The sequence below is a fragment of the Magallana gigas genome, chromosome 6 (assembly GCF_963853765.1).
Source record: "Magallana gigas chromosome 6, xbMagGiga1.1, whole genome shotgun sequence".
Classification (NCBI taxonomy): Eukaryota; Metazoa; Mollusca; class Bivalvia; order Ostreida; family Ostreidae; genus Magallana; species Magallana gigas.
Window position 1 is genome coordinate 24,398,295 of NC_088858.1, and position 26,512 is coordinate 24,424,806.

The 26,512-nt window shown below is 32.8% G+C and overlaps 2 protein-coding genes and 5 non-coding genes across 7 annotated transcripts; 1 reads left to right on the top strand and 6 right to left on the bottom strand.

Moving 5' to 3' along the window:
- Positions 1-2,845: 2,845 nt before the first annotated feature.
- LOC105344131 (N-acetylated-alpha-linked acidic dipeptidase 2) lies at positions 2,846-11,808 on the top strand. Its single transcript, XM_066087801.1, has 17 exons — positions 2,846-3,171; positions 4,053-4,353; positions 4,806-4,931; positions 5,407-5,593; positions 5,843-5,939; positions 6,297-6,386; positions 6,606-6,691; positions 7,664-7,783; positions 7,892-7,977; positions 8,746-8,809; positions 8,949-9,108; positions 9,331-9,421; positions 9,571-9,660; positions 10,131-10,296; positions 10,493-10,574; positions 10,702-10,794; positions 11,015-11,808. The coding sequence occupies exons 1-17, from the start codon at positions 2,945-2,947 to the stop codon at positions 11,229-11,231; spliced, it is 2,283 nt and encodes a 760-aa protein (XP_065943873.1). The 5' UTR covers positions 2,846-2,944; the 3' UTR covers positions 11,232-11,808.
- Positions 11,809-13,309: 1,501 nt separating this feature from the next.
- Trnaa-cgc (transfer RNA alanine (anticodon CGC)) lies at positions 13,310-13,382 on the bottom strand. Its single transcript has one exon. It is a non-coding gene; the product is annotated as a tRNA-Ala (tRNA).
- A 2,870-nt stretch (positions 13,383-16,252) lies between these two features.
- LOC136276352 (uncharacterized) lies at positions 16,253-17,971 on the bottom strand. The gene has a single exon (XM_066088225.1). The coding sequence runs from the start codon at positions 17,969-17,971 to the stop codon at positions 16,253-16,255; it is 1,719 nt and encodes a 572-aa protein (XP_065944297.1).
- A 2,004-nt stretch (positions 17,972-19,975) lies between these two features.
- Trnaa-agc (transfer RNA alanine (anticodon AGC)) lies at positions 19,976-20,048 on the bottom strand. The gene has a single exon. It is a non-coding gene; the product is annotated as a tRNA-Ala (tRNA).
- A 1,178-nt stretch (positions 20,049-21,226) lies between these two features.
- Trnaa-agc (transfer RNA alanine (anticodon AGC)) lies at positions 21,227-21,299 on the bottom strand. Its single transcript has one exon. It is a non-coding gene; the product is annotated as a tRNA-Ala (tRNA).
- A 2,062-nt stretch (positions 21,300-23,361) lies between these two features.
- On the bottom strand, positions 23,362-23,434 carry Trnaa-agc (transfer RNA alanine (anticodon AGC)). Its single transcript has one exon. It is a non-coding gene; the product is annotated as a tRNA-Ala (tRNA).
- Positions 23,435-25,235: 1,801 nt separating this feature from the next.
- Trnaa-agc (transfer RNA alanine (anticodon AGC)) lies at positions 25,236-25,308 on the bottom strand. The gene has a single exon. It is a non-coding gene; the product is annotated as a tRNA-Ala (tRNA).
- Positions 25,309-26,512: the final 1,204 nt, after the last annotated feature.

The following is a 26,512-nucleotide window of genomic DNA, read 5'->3' on the forward strand; positions in this document are numbered from 1 at the left end:
AGAATTAACACAATTGCACGAACGTTAAAAAATTGCCCCCCAAAAAAGCTCCAACAAATTAGCAAAATTTGAAAAAAGCGTTGCACCAATATCTTACTTATACAAACAATGAATAAATCGATACAATATCAATGCGAGTATTGTTAAGCTTAAAGTGCAAACAAATCTTTATTAATAATAATTTTATACTTTAAAAGTAACAACATTTTGAAACTCGATCCCGATTGTGGATCAGGATTTGCCACAAAATGATTTATAAATGATAAATTCTGTTCTTATAGTCATGATAAGGGAAGAAAATTTCCTGTTAATAAATAATATACTATTAAATAAATTTCTCATTATGTAATAAAAACGACAACCCAAAAATCTATTCCATATCACTTGTCATAATATTCTATTTCATTGAATACGATTTTATATTTAAAAAAGATAGGTAAGCAATTAAACAAATTATATTTTCAAATTAGAGAAAGCTTGAATTGAAATGTAAAAGTTTTTAAGTGAATTGTCGTGTGTTATATGCACTAGTACTAGTGGGGTTTTTTTTTCACCCTTCTTGAACTCATTCTTTCTTTCTTTTTTTAATTATTCCCGTTTATATTATCAATAGCCTATTATAAATACTGCTTTGGAGATTACACAGTAGTTCATACAAAATCTTACCTTGATTAGAATAAAAATTCTGAAGAATTTCAAATATCCAAAACTGATTTTTTGGGGGGGGGGCAATCAATTGTCTTCTTCTGTTGTGTCTTTAAATCATTCAAATACTATTCAATGGGTCCTTAAATTTACAGGATTATATCATTAAACCCTTTTGTTATTTAGTGACAGGAGTTTATTAAAAGCTAATTAATAGCTATGTGAGACTGAATGAATTATGAACAGTATCAATAAGATCATGATATGACACTGGAGAGAATAAAAAAAAAGATAAGATGAATATCAGAAGATGACAAAAAATGTCTGATGCCACTCAACAAGTGGAAAGATCAGAAACTTATCAATTGGGTTAAGCAAACGTTCATTAAATGCATAGATAATATTAAGCAAACTATCTTGAAAACTATGCTTTTTATTATTTAACTTAATTTATATTTATGTTCGACTGTTACATATAAGAATTAAAAATTTATACAAGATAAGTTCACGTGGATACAAATGTTGACAAGAAATATGCGCGCGCAAGACACGTGACCAATGAGGAAATGTACTGTAAACGTATTATATTTGGCGTGTACGATATTTTGCGGAAATAAGTTTTTGAACAAGTTGGCGTAGATTTGAATTAGCGCATTCTTGAATGTGACTATTCTTATACATAGATGTATGGCAGTTAGCGATGTACTTGATTTAGCGGAAGTCGCATTCCGCCAATAGCGCTAAATAGAATACACAGCCAAATGTAGTACGTTTACAGTAAAACAGAAAGATGATAATATAGTACATGATTGTAATCTCCACGCAAATCCTGAACAGAGGCGCCACCGTCATGTACTCTTTTCTTTAAATCTAAAGAAAACATATCTAATGCTGTCCAATTTATTTTGTACGAGGTGAATTTGAAACTTGTGCAAAAGATGTTCATCTGATGTCGTTCAGTTCTCCGAGTTTATTATAAATTAATACTGAATGCATTAGTCATTCAATTACCTCATAGTGAACACTGATTTACTATTTAAATGTAACATTCTAGCTATCAGTATAAACGTATGGTGTTCCGATATGGCCACTTCGACCTTCGCACTTTCGCCTTTAGGTCGAGGTGCGAGAGTGCGAAGTTGCGACGGCGAAAGTGCGAAGGTGCGACGGCGAAGGAGCGAAAGTGCGAAGATGCGACGGCGAAGCGCGAAGATGCAAAGGCGAAAGTGCGAAGTTTCGAAGGCGAAGAAGCGATACTATTATCGCACTCTCGCCTTCGCATCTTCGCACTTTCGCCTTCGCCTTTTTATAATTGTGGAGCTCTCTGTCGTTTAAAGACAATTTTAGCTGTATAAAAGTACATCTGAGGCAGACGATGAACTTTTTAGAATTTATTTTCAACAGACTGCTCTAGATCCATACATCAGCAAGGAGTGTCGCATAATGAAATTAGAATGTTACTTTGTTTGATCTACGGTAAACAGACAGCTGGTAAGTGACAGGAGTGTGGAAGTGCATATGTATACATTATGGCGGACATTACATTTTATATGGAGTATATAATGATTAGGCATAGCCAGCACTGGTAAACATATATGTCACATATACACATAAAAATATTCATAAACATTCATAGTAAGCACAATGGCCTAGCGCATGCGTACCAATGATATTATGGATTAATCGGAAAAACTTGGCGAGTACGGTGCCTGCATCAAATTCTATGTAATCGACCGAGACTTTCTGAATGCTATCAAAAAAGGCGAAGGCGAAAGTGCGAAGGCGAGAGTGCGAAGTTGCGAAGGCGAGGGAGCGATAGTAGTATCGCTCCTTCGCCTTCGCACCTTCGCACCTTCGCCATCGCATCTTCACAACTTCGCTCTCGCATCTTCGACCTAAAGGCGAAAGTGCGAAGGTAGAAGTGGCCCCATCGGAACACCATATATACGGGAATAGTTCAGAACCTTGCTAAAATCCTGTTTATGCATTTTAATTAACATCATATGATATGCACGAAAACGTGTAACCTTACCACATCCGCGGAATTATTGTTTACACCGCAAATAACAGAAAGCTCGTATCAAAGTCATGTAATTTGAAGGGGAAAAATGGATACAATATAAATAAAACGAATAATTATAACGTTTTATAATTAACAATGCTCTTAAAAATGTTAGGAATAAGAGGCACATACATGTACGAATAAAAAGAATAAGGTCAAGGTTTAACTTGATGACTCTTCGGTGATTCTTACCATCATAAATCATCATCAGCAGAAGCTACCCCATGCAGTGAGAAGATGAGTCCGCGTGCTCAGAACACGAGGAGGTTCCTGCTTTTGGCCGTGGTGGCGGCGATTGTGGGACTGGTCATTGGTCTGCTTATAGGGAGGTTTGGTATACGCTCGGACAATGACGATTACAGGATAACGGGAATATCCGAAACATTCGTGCAAGATGCAGACCCCACGATTTCCGAAGAGATCATGGATAACATCAATAGCGATAATATTCGACAGTATCTTAGGTGAGTTTTATTTTGTATATATCATCAAAGTCAACAAATAATGATTTTTTAAAAAAATATATTTGTGGTTTTATGTATCTGTTTTTGTTCGGTTCGACCTTTGACTGGAAAAATATAGATTTTAACTTGGTAAGAAACATTTTTACGCTTTACTCGGCATGATTTACGTATAATTAGAAGCCTTGTTTACAACAAAAAACCCGTCATCTATAAGTAGCATGCACAGATAGAATAACTTTGTAAGAGGCTACATCTCATATTATATGATGTTTCTATTTGAATGCTATTTTATTTAGTTAAAGCCAGTGAAAAGTTAAAAAGGAAAAATATATTACTCTGCAAAGACATCATTATTAAAATGCAAAATCAGGAACATTGGAACTGAGTTAAAATTATGTATAGTGCAGTGCCAGCTACCTCACTGGCATACACCGCTAAAATCTCAACGTTATCTTATCAGATTCCAATCGCTAAATTGAAACCTCCGTTTCCAAGTTAAAGAGGTTGTTGTTTCTCAGCAAAAGCCATGCGGTATGAATGGCCCCGCGGTTATTAACACACATGATTGCTGCAGATATGAAACATATTACGGTCTGGTTGAAACACTTTTTGTTTCTGATACTAAAGATTAAACTGGCCAATACGACAAATTCATATTAAATTGGACAACACTAAAGCACAATGAATAAAAAAAAATACGTAAAAATTAATAATAGTACATGTACATGTAACAATAAATGTATTTTTTTTAAATAGTAACGTTACTTAATGTAGTACTGTAGCAGTAAATCAAATGAAGATTTTGACACACCAAATGTGTGCATAGTAAAAAATATATTGTGAATTACCAATATCAATTAATGATAAATTTTATACGACAGGGAGTTAACCGAATACCCCCATCTTGCCGGGACAGATGCAGACTACAAACAGGCCAAAGATCTTCAGGAGTTCTGGAGATCAGTGGGTCTGGATGAAACCTTCATCACACCGTATGATGTACTGTTGTCTTACCCCGAAACCAAAGATGAAAGCAAGATGAATCGAATCTTTGTCTACGATTCTGCTGGCCAAGTCCGCTGGAAGTCCGCGCTGTATGAACCGATCTTGGACCCCAGTGAGAACAAATCGAACGTGGTGCCGCCGTTCAATGCTTATTCTGCACCGGGGGATGTCAACTCTGTACGAATTAATGAGCATTGTGGTTTTACATTTTTTTTTACAATTAAAGTCGACTGTGCTACAAAGATAAATGAAAGATAAATGAAGAAATTTAACAACTCCAATATAGAAAAGAAATGATAACACGAATCCATTAGAATGAAAAAAAAAATTAGAAGTACATGTACATGTACATGAAAATGGGGAAAAAAACTTACGTAGGGACATTTCGATGTAAATAATATACATGTATTTCGAAATTTAAACACGTTTTTTCTTTATATGTCTGTTTCGTTAATTTTGGAAAGAAGTTAAATTTAATGGTATTGTCAATGTCTCAAAACTCTGAAGAAAAATGAAATACTATTGCAATGTGCGTAATTTAGAAAATTAGGACATACAAGTGCAATTTGCTTTTGTCATATGAAGTACATTTTGGCAAAATATAAAAAGATTAGGAAATTACTTTACAGACAGACTTGGTGTACGTTAATTACGGGCGTGTGGAAGACTACAGATGGCTGGCTCAGAACACAGACATTAACATCACTGGCAAAATCGTTCTGGCTCGTTACGGCAAGATCTTCAGAGGGGACAAGGTTAGTGCAAAGACAATTGTATTTGATAAACAAGAGGAAAAAACTCAACTTGCGAGCTGTATGCAACGTATGGAATCACTTATGATTTTCGGTAATGGTACTGATACATTTGCTGCATGGTGTAAAATAAACCTTTAGTTTTTCCAAGCCATCGTATATATATTGCCAAATGAATACTAGTAAAATATAAACCTTGTAAAACGTGTTCGGGATTTCTCCATGTTTATCTAGACACGGTTGTTTGATTCCCTTTTTATCAAATGTTTATTTAAAAAACAACAGTATTTGTATCACCTGAAAATTTGCATTTAAAGCCTTTGTTCTTGACCGTAGAGGAAAACTATAATTGATCACGTGTTTGCCGTATTATGGTTGCAGATTCAAGAGCACAAGATACTACAAACACAAACTCTATCTACAGTTAAAATATTGTTTATGATTTTTTATAATTATAATTCTGTCTTTAAAAAAAAAGGCCCGCCAAGCAGAAATTCGTGGTGCCAAAGGAATTATTTTGTATTCCGATCCCGAGGAGTATGCCGACGATAGCGAGAATACTGACGTTTACCCTCACGACTGGTTCCTCCCGGAATCTGGAACGCAAAGGGGCAGCATATATATAGGGATAGGGGACCCCCTCACACCTGGTTACCCAGCTACAGGTCAATTCACAAATATATAAAACTAATAACTCTAAAAGACAGTCGATTCCCCATTCCGGTATATTATTTTTTTCATGAGATTCGTATAATTTTATGTATTCTTATATGTGTTGGTCGGTTAGTTAAATCAATTATTAATGCGTTCAAATTTTTCTGAGATAGAAAAAATGGTTTTAAATTAACACTAGTCATGTGAGTATTCTATTTAAAAAATCACTGCATATGTTTGAATATTTTTGATATCTATAGAAACGGCATACAGACTAAATGAAAGTGACCCAAACACTATGCTTCCAAAGATCCCATGTCATCCCATCGGATATGGAGTTGCTAAAACTCTGATGAGGTATGGAGTTGATGTTTGTCACATGTACACATGATTTGATAAATGTTACATATAATTATATTGTTTATTTCTATGATTTACTGGTCCTATATTTGTATTTTTTCACATGGTATGATTTAATCACGCCCCGACCGAAATTATCACCTCATTATATTCAAAGAATGATTCCTTTTTACTTATATTTATATAATTTTCAGCCATTGTACGATTGAATACATGTTGTTTTTTTAATATAAAATAAGCACCCCCCCCCCCCCCCGGCGCCTCAATTATAATTCATTCGTAGTATCACAGGCAAAGATACTGAAAAATGTAAATATTGATCAATTTAGTCATTTATAGGGTTATAAATTACAGCTATATGAGTGGTGACCAAGTTCCGGCGAGTTGGAGAGGGGGATTGAATATAACGTACAGATTCGGGGGACCGCTAAAGCAGTCTGGATGGTAGTAAATGACATGATATACAATGTAACATGTACTTTGAAATGCTTTTCTTATTCAATAAAACAAAAATGTTGTAGGAAAAAACTCTTTTATAAAATTATTATTACAATGAATTTTTTAGTGCATAGAATAAGATAAAGAAATAGACGCCTTCGTCGTTCTTTTCACTTTTGCCACTCGAGAAAAAATGTTTTCATTCTTTTTTCTTACGAATTTCAGGAAAATAAGAATAAGGATCTCCACCGCAAATACCCGGAGGAAGACGTACAACGTGTTCGGGGTGATCAGGGGCAGCGTTGAGCCAGGTGTTTTCTTACAGATATTTTGTAGCTATTATCATGTTTATTAATTTATTTTGTTTTGTTTAACAACGCACCATTCTTTAGAAATCTGAACCAATCTTTAAGGAATCCGGTGAGACGGTTAACTCAAAACTATTTGTAAAAATCGGCCAAACCCATCCGCAATTGATATGAATTTTTTTTTATGAAAGTACGTTAAAGCAGGATGTAATATTCACCCCCTCCCCCCCAAAAAAAAAATCCCAGCATTACAGTGCAGAAAAAGTCATATCCGGATTGGATATGGAGTATGCCTGCACATGAACAAAATATAACTCTTTATTTTAAGCAATTGCACTACATTAAATGACCCTCTATTTGAGTCTAGGATATCTCCACTTTAAAATTATTAGGACTCATTCATTTATGTAATAATATCTTTTTATAAAAGTTAGCTGCATGGCTTTATTTTTTTTTTAACTTAATTGAAAACTTGTGTTTTGAAAGCAAAAATTGATATTCTTAAGGCAAGAACTTATACCATTTCTTCATGGATACAACTTTTAGTTAAAAAAGTCCCCCGTTTTGGTATTTTGATATTGTGTACAAAAATATTCAGTTTTGTCCTCTTCACTCTTCAATCTGATTAAAATAAGACCTTTGATCCGCTCCTACAAATTCGATGTCGCTACACACTTTGTCCAGCGAATTTGTCGGAGCGGATCAAAAATTTCATTTAAATCATATTGCATTGTTACCAATATTGTCAGATAACCGATTTTGATGCACGCTTTTGTTTGAAGTTTTAAGCACTTGTTAATTCACGAAACTTAATTTTTAAAAAATAAAAATTGTACTGGTTCATAAAACTACTTATGGAAATAGAATAACTTTTGAAATCTATGAAAAACCACGTATAAATGCATTTTTAAGGGAAAATCTGAAAAGATATGATTTACTTTAGAACTTATATTGAACTTTTGATTCTGTAATTAGATAGGTATGTGTTGCTTGGAAACCATTTAGACGCCTGGGTTTTCGGCGCCATTGACCCGTCTAGTGGAACAGCCGTAATGAAAGAGGTGTCCCGAGTGGTGGGGAATCTTGTTCGATCAAGCAAGTGAAAATATCATTCTGTTTGTAAATATATAAACCTCTCTCTAAAAATTTATTATTTTTTCCTTAAAAAATACTTACGCTTGTTCAAATCGATGTGATTTGCAGAGAAATGGCGTCCAAGAAGAACAATAATATTTTGTGGATGGGGTGCAGAAGAATACATGCTCATGGGATCTACAGAATGGGTTGAGGTGTGACAGCACTGTAATCTTAAACAATTTGAATCGGTTTTGTATGCAAAACGGTGTTTATTTGATAAATCAGCAACAGGCAAAATTCTGTATTCAGCTCAATTGGATACCATACATTTTTTAAAGATTTAGAATTAGTTTTATTTGCGTAAAAGAACTTGTTTCAAATTTTGTTAAAATTAAATTTAGATAACATAATTTTAATATTGCATAAATAATGTCTTTCATTTCTAATATTTATAGCAATAAGGTTTAAATAGGCCTTCTTTAAGGTCAAGATCTAGTAAATGATTCCAGAGTGTCATTTTGGTGCAAGGACCATTATGACTTCATAATTAATAATCCCGTATTTTACGGCTTTGAAGGAATTTTGTAGAAAATAAAACAATATTTTGACATTCTATATTTATCCACGGAAAAAGTAATCCCGGTACCTATATTCAATTCGACATCATTTTAAAGAAGAGGCCAAGAACTTGTTTAATGTCGGTTTTGGAGAGACTGTAGGCATTCTAGATATATTTCATTAGTAAAAAAAAATGGACATAACTCCGAGGTTTGTTACTTATATCTTTCTTGGTTGTTCAAAACATGATTTTTTTATTGTGTTTACCAAAACTTTAAGCCCCGGTACACCCTATGAAACAAAGATATTGTTATAAAGCATAATTAAAAGAATCTATATCTTGGATTTCATAAACCTGTAGGCACCTTTCATTTACTAGATCTTGACCATAAGAATTTAAATGTTAACATCTTTATTTTTAGCAATACGTCAAAAATCTTGGTAATCGAGCAGTGGCGTACCTTAATATGGATATGGCAATTGAAGGTTTGTTTATAGTTGTTTTCGGTAGTTTGTTAAATACTTTTTTTTAAAAAAGCAGCATTATTGAGAATAAGTAAAGTATTCGAACGAGAGGAACTATGAATAATTTTCATGTCAATGATGTATCTTCCCCTCCAAACAGGAAACTATACCTTGCGTATAAGGGCGACACCTATGATGCAATCGGTTGTATATGACGCCACCAAAAAGGTTCTAAACCCAGACAATACCGATACACAGTTTAAAACTGTTTATGACAAATGGTTGCACGCATTTCCGAACTCTGACAAAACACAGCCAAGGTATATTGTGTGTGTTTATTATTTATAACTAATATAAGATAATGTCAACTTTATTACATTAAAAATCTTAATTTTCATAAAACGTATACATGTAATTCCAGGAATATGAAAATCGATTAAAGATACGGATACTTCATTTTTATTAATGTTGATTTTGCTATCATTGCTATCTATACTGTGCTGTACAATATCTGTTTTCAGTCGTTAGTTTTCTGTCTCTAGAATTCTAGGTCTGGGAACTGGCAGTGATCATGCTGCTTTTATTCAACGTGCAGGTCTTCCTAGTATTGACTTCCTTTACACATATAACTGGGTGAGTGAAAAAAACAGTCTTCTAAAGAGACTACTATCCTGTGAAAATACAATGTACATTGGGGATTGTTGAATATTAATACCGAATACCAGCATCTGTTGCAATACAAAACGTACAAAATTGTAGATGGATTAAACATTTTTTTTCAGGATAAATACAGGATAGCATCATACCCACTCTATCATTCCAAGTATGAAACTTTTAAGGCTGTGGATGAGTTCATGGACCGAGGGTTCAAGGTTTCGAAAACATTAGTTTTTTTTTCTATTTTTGTGATGTACACGGCCATCTGTTAAATTAATGAATACTATATAAATAGTGCCTGTTTGGTAGGGTAAGAGTTGAAATTGACATCCCGAGAAAACCATTGTCAACCTCCGCTTCGCGTCGGTTGACAATGGTTTTCTCGGGGTGTTAATTTCAACTCTTACCCTCCCAACCAGGCACTATGTTTTTTTTATTATACTGAATGTCTTAAGTACAAAGAAAACTTTCTGTTTTTATATAGAAATGACGGGAATTTTATGGCGAGCCGTACGCACATAATTTACGCGCATGTAACAATTCGTTGTGTCACCCGTTGCCAAGGGCGTTGCTAACGCGGAGGTTAATAGAACGGATTATCAACTGCGTCTTAACCAATCAGATTTCAGTATTTAACATGAAAGTATAATAAAATGAATTGCGACATGAATTATGTCTGTTTTAGTGTCATCGCGCATCAGGACAAGTTTGGGCGGAAGTAGCTAGGAACTTGGCAGATTCTCTCGTAATCCCATTCAAGATCCAGGATTATGCAAACAAATTGAGAGATGGCGTTGAAGAACTTGATCGAAATTTAGGAAGTTTGATGAGAAGAAATAGCATTCAAACTGGTAACGAACACCATTTCGAAAAAAAAAAAAACATCTCACTCTGAAAGATGTATATTATACTGCTGTCATTATTCCACATATATCCGAAACCCTGAAATAACCTCGAGAAGTTCACTGGTGAAAAAGAAAAGTAATTGCTCTTGAAAATGTCGTGCGGATATCAAGCGGTTCACAACAGTTTTGTTTAATCCCACAGATTTGTTGTATGAAGCCACGGATCTCTTTGCAGCAGAAGTTGCCTCCTTTCAGAAAAGAGTTGATACTGTAGATAGAAAGAAGTAAGACCTAGATAATATACACAGTGGTTAAACAATTCTTAATTAAAGACGAGAACTCACTGAAGTATTGTTTTATTCATGAGCAAGCATTAAGTTATTGATTGATTTTTTTTTTATTTTATTTCAGTCCGTTCGCCATTCGGGGCATCAATGACCAAATTATGTTAATGGAGAGAGCGTTCGTTGATCCCGAGGGTCTACCGGGCCGACCATTGGCTAGGTATACATCAGAACCTTCACATTTTTTATGTACTGGTGAAAAGAGACTTTTCGTTGATTAATTGCCTAGATATTCAAGATATTTCTATTTGTTTTAAGAGATAAGGTAATAATCTTAGAATACAATGACATAATAAATGTTTAAAATGGCTTTCAATGCTCTCATCAAGTCATGTCCATTCATCTTGGCTGTTTTGTTTTTCATTTTTTTTTTATTTCAGACACATCGTTTTTGCTGAGAGTAGTACAGATTCATACAGCAGTGCCACCTTTCCTGGTCTCGTAGATGGAATGTTTGAAATTGAAGGGGACACGGATGAAGAGAGACGGTGGGAGATTGTAAAGAAACATTTCAGTGTGGTTCTTCACTCTATAGACTCCGCGATTTCCACGCTGCGGGATGTATCCTCATTTATGCCATTATCTGATGGACTTTGATGAAAGTATATTAGTTTTTTGCATAATTGTATCCTACATATATTTTTTAAGCAATATGAGCTGTATTTTTTAGAATTTTATTTTGCTGCTAAAACCTGCTAGTATGCTAGGTCTGCATATAACTTAAACTTTTATGATAAATAAGATTTGAAAACATCATTAATTTTTGTCGAGGAAATATTTCACCTCTAAGGAATATATAGCAATTAAATTTTTGTACAGGACGACAATAATTCAATTTTGCTCCAAATAGGGCTTCTAAACGGCCTTTTCCACAAAAATATGGCTACTAGAAATTTAAAAACCATGATATTTTTGTCATTTTAATTGAAAAGAACATTTTAGTAAAATAAAATCAACATGAAAATGAAGGTCATATTGCTTTAATTATTAATCTAGTTTGTGCATGTATAAATGAGTTGCATAGAATTAAACTTTTTTATTATATCTACAATTTATTGCGTCATCTCTAGAGATATAATTTTGTTTAGCTTTTTAAATTTATATTTATATTCCATGATAATATAAGTATGTTTGCATTTTAATTTTGTTTCACAACCCTCACTTTTGATTGATTAAGAATTAAACAGTCAACAGTCGGGTACATTTCTTGTTTGTCTTTGCGATTTACAATGCATTATCAAGAAAATAATAACTGCTGTAAAAGCAATAAAAGGCACGAAAGACAGAACATGTGTAATAGTAGCAAGGAAATTTGCAATACTGTAGCAAGGAAAAATAAAAGTCATGGCATTTCCAACAAACATTACCTGCTGACGAAGTGTTTTCTTTGTATAAAGATAAGTTGTAGAAATGTGCAGGAAAAGATATGATTGCAGGTAAGCGTATACCACAGCATTTGATACAGTTCTAAATGGTTTTTCAAGAACAGAGCTCGAGAAAACACGAGCTTTGCCGGAAAGGTCCGAGAAGTTGCGATTGTTTTAATTGAAGTGGTTGTCAAATTGGGCGTTGAAGGACCGATCGGAAGGCGTGAATGATCGCAAAAAAACTGATGATTTTCGAGCAAGAGTTGCAGCTGATGTGATAGTTTTGAATAATCCCAAGCTGACGGGAATGCGTGCCTTGTATTTTATTACATTGTAGGTAGGGGGTATATACAGCATATCCGTTAATTTTCGGGATGATCTAATTTTCGGGGTTTTTTTTCGCGATCTCTTAAATCGCAAAAATTTGCGTACGCAAATATTTTATCCTGTATTCATTTTCTATAGGAAACTTTTTAAATCGCAAAAAAAAAAAAAAATGACTGACGCAAACATAAAAGTTAATGATTTCCCCTATTTTCGCAATTTTTGTGACTGGCGAAAAAAAAACCCCGGATAATACGGTATTTTTATAAAGAGAAAAATATATAATGTTAGGTGCCTGTGATCAAAACATAGGGCATCAACCTTCAAATTCATTTAAAAAGATCGAAACATTAAATGGAATAACACAAATGGACCTAGCTGTACCAAAAATGGAACTACAGATTTTATATTTTGAAAGAGCTGATTAATTATTGATATTTCACTATATGAATAGTAACTTTATTATTATTCATTTATAGTTCTTGCCCGAACAGAGTGTTTTTTCAATGAGCAGGGAGATGGCTTTTAGCTATAGATCGCTATATGTTTCATTAATTTATTAAGCATAAAAAATATTTCAAAATTTGCGTGTACTGATTTCAATTTAAACTTTAACTTAAGGTGCCTCACTACACCTGGAAATAGTTTCTCAAATCAGCAGAAAATTACTTGATTATGATAGAAAGCATGATGGATAAGAAGTATATATATCAAATAGGCGAAAAAATGTGCAATTTTAGATAAAAAATGGTATTTTCAAAAATTTCATTCAGTAAACATAAACAAAAGCCCCAGGTGGATTCGAACTCATGACCTGCGGTTCACAAGCCTGATACATTAACCATTGAGCTATGACGATATAGATATAAACAGTTTAACAAAACATTTAAATCGCCATCTTGTGACGTAGTGTCTTAAAAAGTATAAGTCTCGGTGTAGTGATGTACCTTAAGTAATTGAATCATTCAATTGTTAAAAAGGAAGTGGAGAATCCGGGTATCGATCCCGGTACCTCTCACATGCGAAGCGAGCGCTCTACCACTTGAGCTAATTCCCCCGATTACACTTTATTTTTTTACACTTTCAATTAACGTAAACATATTATGAAATTTATCTTGATCGTGTACTTTTTTGCTCCTAACAAGTTTTCAGCGACAGACAGATTTTTAAGCACTGATTAGAATTTCATTTCTTCAAATATCTTCATTCGCATCACTCATCTCGTATCAGTTTGGAAATACTTCAGGTGGTCAAGGAAAACGACATCGTTATTCTCTGCATGTCTAACCACACTCTCAATGAACCCTAGTCTCTTAATAAATGCGTATTAAAACCACTATTTAATATGTTGACTATTTTCTAAACTTCAATTTCAATTGGTGACAAAAGCATTAAATCGGTCACCAGTCTTAAAGGGGCATTGTCATGATTTTGGTCAAAAACTATTTTTCTGATTTTAATATTTACAATGCTTCAGTAAGGTATTTTAAATGGGCAGCTACAATTTGAATGTCATTCGTTGAGTTATTAGAGAGTTACAGAGCAAGCGCGAGAAATTATACATGTACAACGCACATTGATTAGCTTTGAATTTTAAGTCGGATTTTTTTTTGGTAAATACTCTGTCCGATCCCCCCCCCCCCCCCCCATTTTTTTCCTAAGCTTATAAAAACTGAAATAAAATATCAATTGACTGGATATTTATAGGTGAAAACATGGATGAAAATCTAAACCGAAATTGAAAGTATGTTTATATGCATGGCCACAATTCTTTTGTTGCAGGTGACTGAAAATTAACAACATTTTTTTGGCTTTTGATTGTTTGTTCCGTATGCAGTTTATTGTAGCAGTTAGCTGGAAATATTTCCAATTTTTTGCATTATATATCGTATTAATTATCAACCCTCAATCAACCCTCAATCGCACAAATGCATGAATCATTTCAAAACGGGGTGGGGAATAGTGTGTCGTATTTCTTATCTAAAGTTTGTTTTTTTTTATGTTAAAAATTTTCACTATAATTTTTAACACTGTTCCAAATAAGTTTTAGACTTGTAAGTTTAAAAAAAACCTTATTTTGAAAATAAGAAGGGGGTCAAACCTCCCCCTTCTAATACAACCTCCCCATTTATTGTTCACCAATTCATTTGTTTTTTAGAGGTGTCAATGGTTAAAAAACATGTAATTGAAAATATATAAGCGAGGTTAAACCGGATGCTATGGGGAAAATTCAGTCTGCGCATGAGCTAGCCTGGTTCCTGTGCTTAATGGGTAGCTCAGGGAACCAGGCTAGCACAGGTTTATTTAAATCGGGATCGGGATTCCATGCCATATGCACATGTAAGTTTAAAGGCGCTGTAATTGTAAAGTTGTCGGTAAACATTACTGAAACAAAGTATTCCTTTTAAAGGAATGATCGGCATGTGATATACACTGTCAGTATTATGAAATAAGGTAATATCATGCCGAAACTACAACATGCATCAAATAGCTTTAATTTGCAATGTTTTGTTGTTTTCCGAGTACACATGTAGCTGAACTTTACTTTTATAGATGGCGAGGCTAGAGTACTTCCCGATTAAAATTATTTAAGCATTTAAGTATGATTGAATAATTATGTGACTGTATATAATACATGATTGAATAATTATGTCACTGTATAAAAGTTTAAATCTCAAGAAAAATGCATCAAAATATGAAAAAGATTTACACAAAGCTGTCACTGCATAGTTAACAAAGTAGTGCAAAGCGTAATGTGTGCGCAAATAGTAGAATTCGCCGAATGCCTGATAATATACATGCAATCTTCATTAATATAGATCAAAATTATTTTAGAAGTATGAACCCTTTAAATTCTGAGATTAAAATTTAACTATTGAATTTTAAGGCTTTCACGTTTTCGATGGAAACACATGCAAATGGTCCACGTATTGCAGTCCTTTTTTAAAGGACAGCAACTTGTCTAAACACAGTGCATGCATATTCATTTGTATAGTTGTCCGATCCAAGGTATCTGCCCGCATGGTGAACTCGTCCCGATGTTTATTAGTCCGCGTTCTTAAAGTGACCTTGTTTCTGAGCATCATCTAGAGAGCTCTTTATATAAAAACTAAGCTCGGCTTAGCTCGCCCGTTCAAGAAACAAATAGGCACATTTTATTTAATATATTCAAAGACTCCTGTACACCCATGTTTTTCTGCGATCGGTACATGTGTGTTCATGATGAGCAGTTCAAATTGTCAGATACGCATTACACACCAGTACGTAAGTGCGTACTAAATTCGACAAAATACTTTAATTCTTTTCCTCGTAGCGTTTAACGGGTTTAAGAGAGTAACTTAACGTGACTGCATGCAAAGAAAAATTATGTAAATGCATGTTTGCATGTTCATTACTCATCAGATGTTTTGGGTTAAATCACGATTAATCATTCTATAAGAAATCGATTGTCTGTGAAATTAAAGGAGTCGTAAACAGCACTAACACAGAAAATCGTGAAATTTTAAACACGTGGATTAATGACGTTTACATTGTTCAACAGTACATCATTGAAAGTATATATTTTGTTACAACCTCTATATATACATGTACAACTGACTTTGATTCACCAAAGCGTGTCCACCACCTTGATCTCATTTTTGTTATTCATGGGTAGTTTATCGAAAATAAAAGTAAGTTTTTAATAAATTCCAGATTAATAATTATTACTTATCAGTTAAAATGCAGTAATAGTTAACAGACTTCATCCCACACCTGTTGAAAATACCAAAGGCGTTAAGAGTAACTCTAGTGCAGGCATTTCGTAGTTTAGTTGCAAAATGTCTTCACTTTAAGTATAAATAGTTGTTGTATCATTTCTTCGTTTTGAATATAATTGCAGTTCTACACACGTTTCATTAAATGCAGCAGTCTGTACTACTGAACCTTTCACTGAAGAAATTTGTACACTACAACGGTGTTGTCTTGACACAAATGGAGCTTGCTCTCATCAACCACGCACACACAGAAAGGATGGCATACCCCTTGTTGTTCTGTGAGAATCAGAGACAGAAAATGACCGTCCTGATCCAGCAGATGAACTGTTTTGCTGTAACCATCACATACCAGGATGTTACCAAGAGTATCTGTACAGAGTCCATATGGAATGAATCTTAACTTCTGGCCTGTGTAGGAAAATCTGTATTGTCCCGCGTTAGTCACCACCACTACTGCACGCCTGTTAATATCAGATGTACAGACGTCACCAGTGATGTTTTCTGTGATGTAGTATGGGAAATCGTACAGTTCCTGTCCTTCCTCGCTTCTCTCTATAGCTATGATCTTTATTTCTTCTCCTGTCTTGTTATACCTGGCGACTTTTGCATTTCCGTCCTTTCTCAGCCCCACCAGTATGTCCCCGTTGATGTTGGAAGAGTGTATGCTGAGTGGCGTCCATTTTCCTGTATTGATGAACTCGACGATTTCAAAAGCTAGCGTTACTGTATTAATGACTTGGTTGTATCTGTCTGCATAAATCAGATTCCCTTCCTGTGTAACTGAATGATAGCCAAATCCGCCACTGGTTTGAATCTTCTGTATCTGATTCCCCATTGCATCGGTTTGAACAAGATTTTCACTCAAGTCACTGACCCAGAGTCTGCCCGATTTATCCGGTGATACGTGAAATGCTACTCGAACACCGGGTATAATGAATTCCCCGACCTTTTTGACAGAAGACAGCGGTGTTTGTTTTACTTCAGATGTCTTTCTGTCCTGTCTCTCTGTAGGCTTCGACTGTCTGCCGAGAGTTTCAATGGTGTGTATTTTTCTATTCTCCGGTTCAATGTTTGGGACATCTATTCTTCCAAGTAGTTTGACAATGTCATCCTTGGTGTATTGACCAGCAGTAAACTTGGGCACGACTGGTTTTGATGTATCTGGAATGGGTTTGATTTTTAGCGCTTCCGAAATGGAGAAAATCAGCGGGTTGTTTTTATATTCAGACAATGACAAGAAGCATCGAAACTCTTTGATAAGTTTGTTCAGATATGAAATGTAATCAGAATATATCCCGTCTTGGCTTTTCAAAAATTCTGTTAAAGACTCTTCTATTTCATTCACATGATCAATTTTTTCTGATGTTACTTCGTCTACCATATCTTTTAGGGCTGTAGCTTCTACCCTCATTAACGATCTTATCCCATCCAAAACTGACTTTACCTCTGGCACGTCATCGTTTGTTTTCTTTTGTAAATTTTGTGATTCTGGAATGAAGTATTGACAAATTTTAAGGATTGTTTCTTGACATGTATGACAATTTTCAGCATACTTTTCCTCCAGATCAACAAATGTATGTCCGCGATGACTTGGCATAGTGGAACATTTGGAACATAACGGGACATTGAATTCCTCACACAGGATACCCAAATCCTTGGATGGGTGGATCTTGCATTTTTCTACAGGAAGCTGTTGTCTTTTGCGATGTTTGTGACACACGACATCGTGGTAATCTGTTTTAGAACTCTTCAGATGTTCGTCTCTGCACAGACTGCACATTGGACGTTCACAGGAATTGCAGTAGAACAGGTAGTTCCCCTCACATTCTTCAGTGCCGCACTCCACAAAGTGCTGGGCCGTGAAAGACACTACTGGCGTGGACAACGCCATCTAAATTTTTGAAACTACTTATTTTTTTTCCGCATTCTTTAGATATTTTTAATATGAGTTCCGTTTTATTAAAATTAATTAAGCAAATATGATACTTACAGAGTTTCTGTATATATATATATATATATATATATATATATATATATATATATATATATATATATATATATATATATATATATGCAGGCGATCATCCTATGACATCGATGGTGATGTATATTAAGTTTTTCCTGCATGAGGACAAAATAAGCGAGCAGTCAGACAATCGTGATTTAAGTGCCGACCCAGTTATATGTATTTTTGTTGTTGTACATAAACAAACTTAAACCAGAAATATAAAAAAAGAATTAGATATTAAGTAGGTCGAAGCCCGAATTCCTCCTTTTGAACACTTAGATTTTTGTGAATTGTGAATGTGTCTTGCTATATTATTGCATGCTTCTACGTAAGAAAAAATCCATGTTAATTAAAGTATAAACTAACTAGATACCTGTTAGTGCCCAATGACTTTGAAAAAGCTGTCTTTAATAACGTTACCGATAACGGACAATGTAAGCTGCACCTTGTTAGGTGTAATGGGTAGTATTTTTTTTCTCACTGAATGGACATTGCGACTTACTGGATTGCTAAGAATAAGTTAAAAACATTGAGTGATGTTATCTCAACTACGTTATTCTTTCACCGACACCAGTCAATTCGCACTCACTTTTTATATTGTAAACTCGATACTGCATTTCAATGAAATCGTTATATACAGTTTGTGATTTGTTTGTATTAGCTTTGTATCCATCCGACAGGAATACAGAACACTTGTAAAATTTCGTAGAAGTTAAAAAAAAATATAGCTTTTGTTAATATGCTTTTCTAAAAAAATTTCTAACCTATCAGGTAATAGTTGATTCAGCATCCATGTCAAGCTTTTTTACACACCAAGCTTTGATGCTTGTGAAATATACATGTACTGCACTGCCTCTGTATGTTTTATTGCCCCCATTTGAATTACTTTGAAATTCACGTTGAAGAACAGATATATTTTTGTACGGTTGGGTTCAAGACAAACGTCTCATACAACATGGTTAAAAATGAATAATGTTTCTCATGAAATTTTTAGCATCTTATGAAAATGAGAAATTGAATCATATTATAAAATTTTAGGTCTTCTTATATAGTGAATTAAGTTGTTTTTTTTTTATTTGATTCTGTATTCAATTTGACAAATTCATTTCTTTTGCAAAAGTTAATGAACACAATACGATCGAGTTCAAATGATGTACGTTGAATTAATAAGTTAAATGTATGTAAAACAAGCCAGAACACCAACACATTTTTTATTTAACACCAGAATCATTCCATACTGAGCATAGTTTTCCTTATTATGAATCCCTTGTTAAATGATTATGATAATTTAAAAAAAAAATATTACAAAATTATACATCACAATTGCATACCTTTTTTCGAGTATTCCAAAGTTTAATTGTTGTGGTCGTACAATATAGAATTACATTCGTAGTTAGTTTATTTCAAACAGAAAGAATATTTCTATATGAATATGACTCCTTAAGGTTGAATAACACATAATCACAAAATGGCTGACCGCTGATAGAAACGACATATTGTTTTATTAAAAAGATTTTATCGACTGCAACATGTAACTTACACCATAGCCGAGTGAATTAAGTGTTGGACTTGTGAACTGTAAATCCCGAGTTCGAATCCCGCAAGGGCTTTTGTTGTTACTTACTGAAATAATTATTCATTTTTTATCCCCAAACTGAAATTTTTTCGCTTATTTGATGTATGTCCATTTATATATCATTTTATCTTTTATTATCAAATAATGTTCTGTTAATATGAGTGACTTTTTCCAGGTGTGTTATTCCACCTTAATTTGAACCCATGGTTTACGAATATACTTACACATGGGACAAATTACACTTCTTCATAAACCGCTTTGCGGTTCTTAGTAAAATTCGGGAAGGATAAATAAAAGAAATTATAAAAATTTGGAGAATCCGGGTATCGATCCCGGTACCTCTCACATGCTAAGCGAGCGCTCTACCACTTGAGCTAATTCCCCTTCGTTCTATATATTTAGAGTTATTTCTGACTAAACAAGTTGTTTGACTATGAGATGAGTAATTATCTTGGTTTTAAAGAGGAAACGAACTTTGTTGTCACCTGAGGGACACCTGCCTTCTTCCTTGAGTTTTTTTTACTTTGATTGACACAAGCTTGCACTTTTCGTGCTGACGCTTAAAAGTAGAATTTCATTCATAAATTTTAATTTGAAATTTTGAATGGCAAAAAAAAAAAAACAACAACAAAAACCTCAAACAAATATATTCTTGGGTTTTATATCGAATACATATTATTCATAATTTTTTTATTTACGATGTGGAATCATATTATAACATACATGTACAATGAAAGGTAAAATTAGCTTCGAATTAGTTTCTAGTTTTTGTCACACGCTACTTGTTTTGAATTTCTTGTTGAATGGTAATTTTTTTTCATTAGTTTTCAACATTTTATTATAATGAGAAATTGAAACATTTGATTAAATTACAGGTTTTTTTTTTTTACAGTACATGGAGTAGTTTTTGGATTCTGTTTTAAATTTGACAAAATTAATGCATTTCTTTTGAAAAATTAAAAATTTACGAACACCGTACGATCGAGTTCAATTTGAATTGATAGCTGTATCAATTTATGTATACATAGCAAGCCAGAACGTCAACATATTTTTAATAACCTAAGAATCGTTACATATTAAGCACAGTTTTTTTATGAAACCCTTGTTGATCATGAATGGTAATGATAATTTAAAATTAAAAAAAAAATATATATATATATATATATATATATATATATATATATATATATATATATATATATATATATATATATATATATATATAAATATATATATATATATATATATATATATATATATATATATATATATATATATATATATATATATATATATATATATATATATATTATCTCACATCGCATTTGCTTACATTTTTTAAGTATTTCCAAGTTCAAATGTTGTTGTAGAAAAATATAGAATTATAGTTAATTTATAAATTATTTCTAAAAAAAATTTTTTTTATGAATATGACTCCTTGATTTGAATCCATGGTTTACGAATATACCAACAAATAGGACAGATGACTTTTTTTTATAAACCGCTTCGTGGTTCTGAGCAAAACTCGGGTAGAATGAATCTAATAAATTATTTTAAAAATTTGGAGAATCCGGGTATCGATCCCGGTACCTCTCACATGCTAAGCGAGCGCTCTACCACTTGAGCTAATTCCCCTTCTTTCTATATATTTAGAGTTATTTCTGATTAAACAAGTTGTTTGACTATCAGGTGAGTAATTATCTTGGTTTTATAGAGGAAACGAATTTTGTTGACACCTGAGGGACACCTGCCTTCTTCCTTGAGTTTTCAACTTTGATTGACACAAGCTTATATTTATCGTGCGGATGTTTAAAAGTAGAATGTCATTCATGAATTTCAGTTTGAAATTTTGAATGGCAAATAAACAAATATGTTTTTGAGTTCTATTTCGAATACTTTATTTTTTTTGATTTATTTATGATGTTGAATAATATTATAACAAAAAACATGCATTTACATGTATAAGCAAAATTGGTTTTAACTTAGTTTCTAGTTTATGTCTCATGCTACTTGTTTTGAATTTCTGGTTGGATGGTAAATTTTAAGAAAAAAATAAATAAAACAGCACACCTAGGCTTTAATGCATCGAGCATTCTGCAAAATGTTATCAATTATAATATTTTAAAGATTCGCGTTAGATATAAAGTGCTGTTTACGAGTCTATGTTATGATTGGAGCTTTACACGCTATAATATGACTGTGTCAATTTTGAATGACGGGAAAAAGCATATTTTTATGAATTTATAAAAGTACATTTATGCTGTAATTTACAATGCTAAATTCGATCACTTAACTAACATAAGATATCAAATTTTAAATAATACAAAATATTGATTTTCCTGCCAGGTAAGTAATGCTTCTTTTTTAATTTCAATCAATCAAGTAATATACATGTAAAAAGCGAATTGTAAACTATTATACTAAATGGGTGGATGTTCAACAGTTTGATATTCTTGCTTATTCCGAATCGTTTAGAAATCGCCATTTTTGATTGTATAGAGAACGTGAACTAAAAGCATCTTTGCTGATTGTACAAGTTCTTTCTGAGCAACCAATCAAAAATTAGTTTATCAGGTATCATTTATTCAAAAGAACGAGGGACTTGGAATGAAGTGACTCACTAATGATAAAGAGGGGAACAACGGGGAATCAACCAAGGTTTCCGACGATGATTGACATTTTGAAATGCAGTTTAATTCTAGCTATTCTCACATAACAAAACTTTGATATTACAGGTATAATTATCAACGGCAATGAACTTAAGATTTCTCAGTATGCAGATGATACTTCACTCAGATGGTTCACCAAAATCACTAATTACGGCTCTTTTAAAATACTTTAATCTTTTTTCACGTCTTTCAGGTTTGAAGGTAAACAGCTTAAAAATAAAAATTGTATGGATTGGTTCCCCCCCAAACAATTCTAATGAAATATTTCATCATTCACGTTGGAAACCTGATTAGGGCTCAACTTCTTTTGATTTACTTGGAGTAGAATACGTTTTAATACCCTCACCCCCAAAAAAATTCTTTAACATTTATGTTGAAGGACAAAACATTTTTGTACAGTTGAATTCAGGATTCCATATCCAACAACAGTATGGTACAACATGGTTAAAAATAAAAAGGCCTAATGTTTTTCATTAAGTTTTCAGCATTTTATTAAAATGAGAAATTGAAACATTTGATATAATTAAAAGTCTTTTTTTTTTTACAGTGCATTAAGTAGTTTTGGGATTGCTTATCAAATTTAACAAATACATTTCTTTTTAAAAAGTTTACGAACACCATTCGATCGAGTTCAAATGATAGTTGAATTGATAGTTAAAAGTATAACAAGCCAGAACATCAACATATTATTAATCTAGGAAAGAATCATTACATATTAAACATATTTTTCCCTATGAAACCCTTGTTGAATGGTAATGATAATTTAAAAAAATATATAAACTAACACACATCGTATTTGCTTAAATTTTTCGAGTATTCCAAAGTTTAATTGTTGTTGTAGAAAATTATAGAACTACAGTAAAGTTATAAAGTATTTCTAAAGAAATAATATCTCTATATCAATACTATTCCTTAATTTGAACCCATGTTTTACGAATATACCAACATGTGGGATAGGTGATTTTTTTAACCGCTTCGTGGTTCTAAGCAATATTCAGGTAGGATGAATCTAGGAAATTATCAAAAATTGGAGAATCCGGGTATCGATCCCGGTACCTCTCACATGCTAAGCGAGCGCTCTACCACTTGAGCTAATTCCCCTTCATACTAGTTAAGTAAGGTTATTTGTGATTAAACAAGTTGTTTGACTATGAGATGATTAATTATTTTGGTTTTATAGAGGAAACGAACTTTGTTGACACCTGAGGGACACATGTCTTCTTCCTTGATTTTTTCTTTTTAAACTTTGATTGACACAAGCGTGAATTTATCGGGCTGATGTTTAAAAGCAGAATGTCATTCATAAATTTCAGTTTGAAATTTTAATTGGCAAATAACTAATATGTTTTTGAGTTCTATATCGACTACTGTATTTTTTTTTAGCATTTTGAAATATTTTATTATTTTATGATTTATTTTAAAGATTCGCGTTAGTTTTAAAGTTTGTGTTTTTAGTACAAGAATTATCTGCTGTTTACGAGTCTATGTTATCTTTAAAGCTATACACGCTATAATTTCATCAATTTTGAATGATGGGAAAAGAGCATATTTTTGTTTAACATAAAAGTACTTTTATATTGTAAATTACAATGCTGAATTCGATCCCGTAACAAAGATATCAAATTTTAAATAATACAAAATATTTATTTTCCTGCCAGGAAAGTAATGCTTCTTTTTTTAATATCAATCAATCACGTAATATAAACAGAAATCAAATATAACAACATTCAAAATGGAAATCATATAGTAGGTATTTGTTATATTTGTATTTTTGTTACAAAATGAAGAAAATACTTCAAAATATATAACAAATTTTATTTTGTTGAAGTTGTGGGTTTTTTCTTAGGTTTGTGTTTTTTTCCTGATAGAAAGATAGGTTTTTGAGTTTTGAGTGGACGCTAAACAAAGAAAAAACTTGAAATGGCCTTATTTATTTGGAAATCAAAGTGTGACAAAGTTAAAAGAGAAGTTTCGACTTTCGACTTTTCGACTTTTTAAAAGGTGGTTTAAAGATGGTTAACATTACTAATACTTTAGGTCATCTCTTAAATGTTCATGGATTCAGAAATTAACTCAAGGTTACAAACCATGGATGGACTTCTTTTTTAGCAATTAATGGTAATGACTTTGCAAAAAAAACTTTTTGTGATTTTAGTGATGATTTTCTATTTGGTATGGCTGTTTAAAGAAATAATATTTTTGGCAGATTGTTTTTAATTCTTGGCTTTGCTTTACTAAGAAAATAGACCAATCCACACTTCACCAAAGTAATGTCCCTTTGCCGCCATCTTTGGAGAAAAACCCATATATATATCTCACAGTAGCCTTTGTAGTTTAGAGGGCTGTAACTTCGTCATTTGACATTAGAAATCCGTTTCCGCTGTGAATTTTGATTGCCCCAAGTTGGGAAAACCCACACATCGAAGGAATAAATTAAATTCCAAGAGATTTCTTTACCGGACGCCCAAATATTTGGTTGCATAAAGAAGGGAAAAGTTGTTTTTCCCTTATGACCTTTGGGTTGACCCCGCAAAGGGGAACAACTTTTGCAAAGTGTGGATTGGACTATGATCAATGGCTTATTCAGTACCAAAGATATTTTAAATATTCCTTTGTGGTACAATTCAAACAGAAAAATTGCATGTAAATATGTACTTATCAAAGATTGGTATATGAAAGAGGTTTGAACTATTGAAGATTTTTTTTAATGAAAATTGAAACATATTACCAAGAATATATTAACTGATAAAAGTATAATAAGAAAAGTGAAAAAGATAGAATAATAGTAGAGTTTTTCGCTAAGGACGAAAGACCATAAGAATGCAGTTTAAGCGCTACCTCAATAAAAAATAATTTATCTAATCACTGCATTGAGTATCTGTTTTCTTTCAATAAAAATCACTGGAGAATCCGGGTATCGATCCCGGTACCTCTCACATGCTAAGCGAGCGCTCTACCACTTGAGCTAATTCCCCTTAGGTAAAAATTCAGAACGAAGGCATTAATAATAGAAGAAAGTGTCTGACCATGAGATAAGTAATTACTACCTGGGAATCATTTTATCTATCTGTAATATCTGTATGCTTCCTTGTTCATATACACTTCGATTTACATAAACTTTATTTTGTCGTTATGTTTTGTGTTAAATTGTTATGTCGGTTTAAAAATCATTTGATGAATTTCAATTTAAACTTTGTGTTATTTGTAAAGAAATATGTTATCGAGTTTTTTTTTATTTCAACAGTGTTAAATATTTGTAAAAGCAATAGTAGCTTTAACGACGTCTCAAATTTTTATCCCATGTGTTTTTATTTCAATTTCTTGTTGAGTGGTTTATTTGAAAAATTAATCAAAATACAAATCCTATTTGTAGACTGTATCGATCGGTAAGTTAATCATAAATATAAACTTTAATTGCTAACCTTACGAGAACTGTCCACGAAGCATTACCGCGCTAGTTTTTTTTTTTTTTTTTCTTCAGAATGAAATCATTCTTTTCATGCGCGGATCCAGAATTTTTTTCCAGGAGGGAGTGGGGTGTCAAAGGAATATCTATGATTGTGAGAAGGCATATTTTCGGAAATATTAGTATGTACACTTTAAAAAATTGAATTTTTAAAGGGGGAGAGGGGTCTGATCCCCCATCGATCCCCTCCCCCACTCTAGATCTGCGCATGCTATTTCAAAGAAAATTTATCTGAAATGATACAAAATAAATTTTAAAAAATACAAAAGAATTGCATGATGACAATCCAAGCTGTATGTTTCAATCTGAAACGTGAGATAATTAAATGGATAATAGCATGTAATTTTAAATAAGTTTGACACCTGAACAACACCTGCAGCGCACAGCTGTAGGCCCATTGACGTCACGATGATTGACAAGCTACAACAGCGTTAAGTAACAGAAATAATCATGTAGGGAAAAATTCAATGTACAGTACATATCATAATTTTTAATTAATTTTTTTTTTATCTTAACTGAACTTGAAAGTTCAGACTAATCTAAAGTATTTGAAATATTGTAAAATGTTTGCTTAGGGTTTTCCCATTTGAAAAAGTTAACTAAAGACGATTGCTAATTTTTGGAATTTTTTTTTTTATGGTGTTTCCTGTTTTAAAAAATGGTACTTAATACCGATGTAAAAATTGAAATAAATTACATGAAAACGCATATCT